The sequence below is a fragment of the Apium graveolens genome, chromosome 10, assembly GCF_009905375.1.
Source record: "Apium graveolens cultivar Ventura chromosome 10, ASM990537v1, whole genome shotgun sequence".
NCBI classification, from domain to species: domain Eukaryota; kingdom Viridiplantae; phylum Streptophyta; class Magnoliopsida; order Apiales; family Apiaceae; genus Apium; species Apium graveolens.
Window position 1 is genome coordinate 126,574,469 of NC_133656.1, and position 8,791 is coordinate 126,583,259.

The following is an 8,791-nucleotide window of genomic DNA, read 5'->3' on the forward strand; positions in this document are numbered from 1 at the left end:
CTGCCTCCATTTTTCACCTGCCGATTGTAGCACAAGCTTCTCACATTCTGGGGCAATTTTGAATGTGTCATAAAGAGCCACATAATATAAATTAGCCACATAATTTACAGTCACAATTTAAATAAAATGAAGAAGTCAACAAGGGATATAATTTACCTGGACATCATCCCATAATTTTGCTTTTAGATCACAATCCACTTTTGACCAGTTTTCAGTGTCGATTGGAATCATTGTCCTTGCGAGCATTCCTATGTAAGACTGTAAAGTAGGCCTGGTATTTTCGATGGGAACTCCAAAATCATTGTATCTAACTTTAAATTTCTTTCCCCGAGCTTTCTTCACCACTACTTTGTGAAGAGCTGAAACACCACGCGCACCTCCTAGCCTTTTTTTTGCAGATTCAGAAGTGGTCATCGTTTCTTCACCACTACTTTGAGTTTGATATTGTGGAGGGACTTGAACCAACTTATCATTACAGGTCTCTAAAGTTTTGACATCAGGAACAATCTCATCCTCAACCTTTTCAGAGTTATTCTTCCTATCATTTTCTTCGAAAATTACTTTCTTGGCTTTTTGCTTCTTTGCCATTTTGCTCCCATAGTCTGCATTAAATTGAATAATAAAGCCATCAGTTGAATAATATATTTTCAGTCCGTCATTAATTACAGTCAAGCATAAATAATAAACTCAGTGCAGAATTCTGACTAAGAAACTCGGTGCAGAATTCTACGGACTCTTCTCCAAGTTAACTCTCTGCCATACAACCTTCGGGATAATAACATTTTCGAACATAACTCTTTAGTACTTTATTAAACCGTTCAAACGCATACATCCACCTATAAAATACTGGTCCACATAAGCGTAGTTCCTGGACCAAGTGGACTACTATATGTACCATTACATCAAAAAATGATGCATGGAAAACCTTTTCTAGATCGCACAAGGTTAGTATAACATCTGACTGCAGCTTATCCAGTTTTGATACGTCTACTACTTTGTTGCACAAAGCATTAAAAAAGAAACACAATTTAATAATTGTGACCCTAACATGTTTCGGAAGAATGGAGCATATTGCAACCAGGAGTAATTGTTGGAGAAGAATGTGGCAATCATGTGATTTCAGCCCGTAAATATTCAAATCAGGCATGGAAACACAATTTTTTATGTTCGATGCATATCCGTATGGAAGTTTCATCGACATTAATGATGACAAGAAAGTCCTTTTTTCTGCATTTGACAAATTAAAGGGAGAAGGAGGCAAATAGGTTTTCTTTACTCCTACTTGGGGAGCCAAATCAGATTTAACGCCCATTTCCATCATATCACGACGGGCTGCCGCACTATCCTTTGTCTTATGGCGCATATTTAGTAATGTGCCAATCAGACTATCACATACATTCTTCTCGACATGCATGACATCAATACAGTGCCTAATATGGTGAAATTTCCAGTATTCTAACTCGAAAAATACTGACTTTTTCTTCCACGGACTTTCAACCTTCTTTGCCTTCTTCATTTCTTCCCAAATTCAAATTTGATTTGTTCTTGCTCTGCTAACACTTCTTCTCCGGATAGGGTTCGACGCGGCTGCCCAAACTCTTGTTGTCCATTAAAAGCAGCCTTCTGCCTTCTATAAGGATGATGTAGAGGCAAATATCGACGATGCCCTTGGTAGCACATTTTCCTACTATGAGTCAAATATTTAGCTACGATGTCATCTCCACAAACTGGACAACACTTATAACCCTTATTAATGCAGCCGGATAAATTTCCGTAAGCAGGGAAGTCATTTATCGTCCACATTAAAACTGCTTTTAAAGTGAAAAATGATTTGTTATACACGTCATACATATTTGGTTCCCCTTCCTTCCAAAGCTTTTTTAAATCATCAATCATCGGTTGTAAGTAGATGTCGATGTTATTACCAGGGTCATGCGAGCCAGGGACCAATATCGACAACATCATAAATTTTCTTTTCATACATAACCAGGGAGGAAGATTGTAAGTCACCAATATGACTGGCCAGCAACTATATCTATTAGATAGGCCATTATTGTGCGGATTTACACCATCTGCCGATAAAGCCAAGCGAAGGTTTCTCGGTTCACTACCAAAGGATGGCCACCTATAATCTATATTTTTCCAAGATGGAGAGTCGGCTGGATGTCGAATTTTACCATCTTGTGTCCGCTGTTGCGCATGCCAAAACATTAGTTCAGCGGTGGAAGGAGATTTAAACATACGTTTAAATCTAGGAATTATTGGAAAATACCACATGACTTTGGCTGGAAGATTAATCCTCTCTTCACCTTTCTTTGTCAACTTCCACCGAGAAAATCGACACTTAGGACATTTGGTTGCATCAGCATGTACACCCTTGTACAGTACACAGTCATTCAGACATGAATGGAACTTTATATACTCTAAACCTAAATTGGAGAGGGTTTTTTTTGCTTCATATGCATTACTAGGTAACACATTATCTTTGGGAAGTAGAGACCCAACAGAAGAAAGGAGGTCAGTGAAGGCACTATCGGTAATACCAAACCTAGATTTCCAGTTATGCAACTTCAACATCGACTCTAACTTAGTACAGTCACTACCCTCATATAGAGGTTGCTCAGCATCGCCTACGAACCTCCTAAACTGATATGAATCATTATCATATTGACTCGAATTATATGTCGCTTCACAAACATCAACAGTTTCCGAAGCAGCGACATGCTCCTGATCTTGCTCTGACGCTTCATCAGAGGCTTGCTCAGGAGGTGGGTCTGGAGCTTGCTCTTCAGGTGGACAACTAGCACTTGAAGATTTAGGACCCGTAGAAGCAGTCTCCCCGTGCCAAACCCAATGCACATAACCTAGACAAAAGTCATTGTCATAGATATGGCCCCTGATTGTTTTTATAAAGAATTTTTTAAAATTGGCGCATCGTCCACAAGGGCAAGGAATTTTGTTACGATCTTCAGAATTTTCTTCAGCATATATCAAGAAGTTTTCCACCCCCATTTCAAATGCTAAAGAATCCCTATCTTGCAAAATCCATATCTTATCCATCAAATTTCCCTACCTGATAGCCACTATAAATATTAAAAATCCAACACATACCTATTTATAATTATTTAATAAAAGGCATATCAAATTTCTGTTGGTTACTGTAGAGATTAATTATATAAACTTAGAAAGGAGTAAATACCTTGATATCCTAATAATTTATAGTACTAATTCATTACTCTAAGATCCTATACATATACCTAATTAATTACAAAACTAGACTAAATTTATAAACTAGACTAAATTAAACCAAGATAATTAAAACAAATTAAACCAAGATATTTGAAAATATCACATAATTAAAAACCAATAATTCCAACATTCACAACCCAGACAATTGTTAAATTTCCTTCACATAAATAAAACTCAGTGAGAACTTGAGTATTGAAACAAATTTAGCCCATAAATAAATAAATTAAAATTATCTGTTACTTGTATCTGTGAGAAGGATAGTTATACAAAACAATTACTATAATACAACACAAGTAACAGATAGTTCATATCAGGAATGCAGAGACTTGTTCATATCAGAGAAATGACTATCATACAAAATAAGAAATGCAGAGACTTGTTCATATCTGAGACCTGTTCAAATGCAGCCCCCAAAACCCCCCAAAACACACTAATATGTATGAACAACCCCCAGAAAACACATAATTAAAAACAGAACAGAAACATTTACATTTACATCAATGTACCTAAAATATTGATTTACATCAGTGTACCTAAAATATTTAACACGACATAAAATTCCCAAAAACAGAACATAAAACCCCCAAAAAGAAACAAACATAAAACCCCCAAAAACATAAAACATTTACATGCACAAAGAAGAAAAACAGTAAAGAAGAAAAGAAGATAAACATAAAACATTTACATGCACAAAGAAGATATTAAACATAAAAATGAGGGAGATAAACAGTAAAGAAGTAAAGAAGAATATACCTTAGGATGCTTTCAATGTTCCGAAACCCCAATGTTCTAAAACCTCAGTGCTCCAACCTCCAGATGCTGTCTACCTCCAGATACTAGCTCCAACCTCCAGATACTAGCTCAATTTCAAGTTTAATTTGCTCTAATTTGAAGCTCCAAATCTTGAATTAGAATTGGGGCTAAAATTAGGGTTTCAGAGAAAAGAGAGAAGAGACGGTTAACAGAGACTAAGGTAAGAAGAGAGAAGAAAGGTAAGAAGACTAAGAGAGAAGGAGGGGAGAGACGAGAGAGACGAGAGAGGCGAGGGTCGGGGAGAGATGAGAGGCTCGCGGGAGGTTTTTTGGAAAAGGGGGGGAAAATATGTTAAAGTGAATTTTTTGTTAAAATTAAAGGGGGAAAGTGTACTGAAAAGCGGGGGGGGGGGGAGTTAAGTAATTTTTATTTTTTTTAAAAGGCCATAGACAATAGTTAACAAAATGAACCGATGTCAAAGTTAAAAACAAATTTGTGGCCTTTTTAATTTCTGAAGATAGACAACGGCTACTAAGTGAAACCGATGTCAATATGTGTATTGAACATCGCTTCTTACAAAACCGATATAAAACTGCATTTTAACATCGGGTGCATTACATGCCGATATCTAAGGACCGATGTCGTATCTACTATTTCTAGTAGTGTGATATTTCAAAGATTGAATCTATTCAAGTCTTATCTTGTAGTCTCATCAGTGTGATGAACTTTTGAAACTAATTATAACTTGAACGGTGGTAGTTCAAGTAGTATTCGGAAAAGATATAAGTATATTGGAGTATCTTGTAACTTCATCTTTTAAACTTATATCTAGTAAATGATTATCTTGTGCATGTCAAAGATTTCAGAAAAATGTTGAGACAAGGTTAGATATATGAGATCACGTTGCAACGATATTTTTATACAGTTATAAACTGGAACTCTGTGTATATTATACATGTCAGAGGATTTCAAAGATTGTGAAAAATATATGTATATATATATAATGAATATTTTGCGACTTGGTCGCGTTAAGATATCAGCTTGGTTCATTTCTTCTTGACCAAGACTTTCATGAGTACTATGAGAATGCTCATATATTGTTAATTATTATATATATTATTTCGGTGGGCTTGTTGCTCACCCTTGCTTTCTTCTTTCATCACACAACAATAGATAGCAAAGATGAACATGACCAAGCTCCCATTTCGCAAGCGGTTAGGAAACATTCCCCAGTTTCTTGTAGGCGTTTATGCCGTTGTAGCTGAGGTAGGATCTACCAATAGGCTAGGCTTTCAACTTTTGATGTACCAGACCATGTATATTTATGAATTGTAATAATGGCAAAGAATATGTAAATTATTCAGAAACCCTTTTTAAGGTGAAATGGTTTATAATTGTGGAATTAAATGATTTGTGTTATTTTGGCATTCATCTCTGAGACTATAACTTGTGGTGTGTGTGTGTGTATATTGTGGGGTCACAGTATGCAGTAGTTGGTTGACTTTTAAGATTAAGTATGGATAAGGGAAATGGAACTCGTGACAACCCGAATCCCCGACCCCGGATTTGGGGGTGTTACAAAACCTAAGTGATGTGAAAATTTCAAAATTCCGCAAACAAATAATAGATTCATTGGCACTGTTAAAATTATAATTTTAACTAATAGGATATGCATAATATGCTGCTAGATTCATGTAGTGAGAAAAGTTATTGGTACATTTATTTTTATTTTCTATATTCAACTTTATTGGCCTATATGCATATAAAATCCAAATCATAAATATTTTTTAGTGAGTTGTTCGAGTCTATGAATACATAGATTTTTAGAAAAAATTCTATATAAGTCATGGAATATGTCATTTGATATTTTCCTCAAAATGCCTGAGTAAGAACTCATGTGTTCTTTTCTAAATGTGTGCGTAAGTAAGAATCTTCGCCTATATCATGGTTTTGTATAAGAATTGAATGAATTTTTTTTCTGAATAAAGTGTTATCAAGAGTTAGATATTGTGCTTATATTTTTTCTTTAACAGATATTTTCAGAGAGTTTTTTTTACTCTAAAGGAGACTTGAATAAGATTTTGTGATATTGTTAAGAATAAGTTGTTAACTTGATGATAAGTTAAACAAAACACTTAGTAGATATTATTTAAGTGTACTTGTAGGTTTCAAGAGATGATCATTTCAACATGGGTTGAAAGAGTAGCTTATGTAATAATAAGTTTAGGGAGCACATTTCTGAATATTGTAATGTGTTAGTGAACTAGATGTTGTAGAATATTTAAGTCATGTTAACTACTAGTTTGATATGCAAGATCAGTTGGTTAATTGTAAATATTAGATGTCTTGTAATTTTGTATAAATGAAATGGAGTTAAGTGCCATGAAGACAGTCTCAACGCATGTTTCACTCGGCGTCAACAGATTTACCATAGTTTCAACGGATGATACAATAAAGTTTCAACAAATGATCAAATTCAAAAGAGCAGTTGATAGTGACTTGATAGTCACATGCGTTGATTGTATGTAAATGGAATGTGGTAGCCTAATTCAGGTTTTAAAGAACATGGAAGCAATTCTATTTTCATGCTAAACTGAAGATATTCAAAGATGCTGGATTGAGGAATGATGAAGCATGAGATTAGGCTAGAAATATTTTGTCTTATTTGTTTATCTCTTTATCATGTGACTTGGTGATATATAAACCAAGAGTAGCAAGTAGAACATCAATCTAAGTAAGCAATTACCAGAGAAATAAAAATAGCTACATATGTAAAAAAATATTTGTTCTTTGTGAGTTCAACTTGTAAGCAGCTGTGTACAATATAGTAACACAAAGTTCTCTTCTTAATATATATCTCTGGTGAAAAAGTTCAATCCAACAGAAAGTTTTTAAGTACTTATATTTAATTACTTTGTGATTTGATTTCTGTAATCAAATATGGTTATATATTCATAGTAGAACTATTCTTAAAATTAAAAAAGAAGCCATAATTACATTCAACCCCCCTTCTGTAATTCTTTGTTAGATTCTTTGGGAATAACAATTGGTATCCGAGCAAGCTCTTGAAGAACAAAGAGTTTAAAGATCACAACAACTAACAAGATGAGCAAAAAAGATGTTGGATTAAAAATTCCATTTCTGGACAAAGACAACTATCACCATTGGAAGGTGAAGATGCACTTGGATCTCCTCTCTCAAGATGAAGAATATGTGGACTGCATTGAGAAAGGTCTACATGTCCCTATGAGAGCTGCTATAGGAAATGAACAATCCATCCCAAATCCTAGAGCAAAATGGTCTGATCCAGATATTGAACAAGTTCATAAGGATAAGAAGGCCATGAGCATTTTGTTTAATGGTGTTGATTGTGACATGTTTAACAACATCATAAACTGCAAAACTACTAAAGAGGTATGGGATACTATTGAGGTTATATGTGATGGAACTGAGCAAGTAAGGGAAAATAAAATGTAACTCTTGGTTCAGCAATATAAGAATTTTTAGAGTAAAGAAAGTGATTCACTCACTGACATTTTCAATAGATTTCAAAAACTGCTAAATGCTCTAAAGTTGCATGGAAGAGTCTATCAGACAAAAGACTCAAACCTCAAATTCTTTAGATCTCTATCAAAGGAATGGAAACCTATGACAGTCTCATTAAGAAATTCTCAAGATTACAAGAAATTTAACTTCGATAGACTGTGAGATTCTAAAAACCTATGAGGTTGAAATAGAGAAAGATGAGAAGCTGGAGAAAGGAAGAAAGAGAGGAGGATCCATTTCATTGGTTGCTGAGCAAGAAAAGGAGAAGGAGTTAAAGGTTGAAGCTGTTGAATCTGCACCAAACCCTAGACTTTGTGAAGGCAAGAGAAAAGGACTAGTAGATGGACATGAAGATCATCTTAGTCAAGATGACATGGATAACATAGATGAGCATCTCGATTTTCTATCCACAAGGTTTGACAAGCTCAAATTTAAGAAGAATTTTGGAGAATCCAAGTCAAACAGGAACATGGTTGAAAAATCTAAATTCAAGTGTTTCAAGTTTGGCCTGGCATGTCATTTTCCTAGTGAATGCAGAAAGTCTGATTCTGAAAAAAAGAAGTTTGAGCCTATGGATTATAAGCAGAAATATTTTGAGTTGCTCAAATAAAAGGAAAGGGCTTTTATCACACAGGAAAATGACTGGGTTGCAGATGGACTAGAAGAGGATGATGATACAAGTTATGTCAATCTAGCACTTATGGTCAAATCAGATGAAACAGAAGTCAGTTCATCCAGTAATCAGGTAATGACCACAAATCTAGAACATTTATCTGAAGATGGTTGCAATGATGCTATAAATGACATATCTACTGAGTTACATCATCTGCGTGTTACACTCAAATCTCTCACTAAAGAAAACACTAAGATTAAAGGGAACAATTTGTTTTTAAGTGAAAAAAACAGTGTGTTTGAAACTTAATTTGTTGAGTTTGAAAAATTGAAGATATAGTACAAAACTGCCAAACATGAACTAACCGAATCCTTAAAGAAAGAGGAGATTTTAAAAAAGCAACTTGAAGGAAAACAATAGGTAATTAAGGCATGGAAATCATCTAGAGATGTCCATGCTCAAATTACTAAAGTTCAAGGTATAGAATCTTTTCGTGATGAAGCCTGAAAAAAGAGCATGGAGAAATTTAATTCCAATTTGGTTGAAGGACTTTCAACGGATGTGGATTCGATGAATGATGAATGTTATCCGTCAAATGAACAACAATATTATCCTTCGAAAGACAAGGAA

General features: G+C 34.7%; 1 protein-coding gene across 1 annotated transcript; it reads right to left on the bottom strand.

The window, feature by feature from the left end:
• Nucleotides 1-1,512: 1,512 nt before the first annotated feature.
• LOC141690948 (uncharacterized) lies at nucleotides 1,513-3,060 on the bottom strand. Its single transcript, XM_074495701.1, has one exon. It carries the CDS (start codon nucleotides 3,058-3,060, stop codon nucleotides 1,513-1,515), a length of 1,548 nt encoding a protein of 515 aa, XP_074351802.1.
• Between the last annotated feature and the right edge of the window lie 5,731 nt (nucleotides 3,061-8,791).

Bases quoted from the DNA above. Each gene is read 5' to 3' on its own strand.
- LOC141690948 (XM_074495701.1), bottom strand. From the start codon at position 3,060: ATGGATAAGATATGGATTTTGCAAGATAGGGATTCTTTAGCATTTGAA.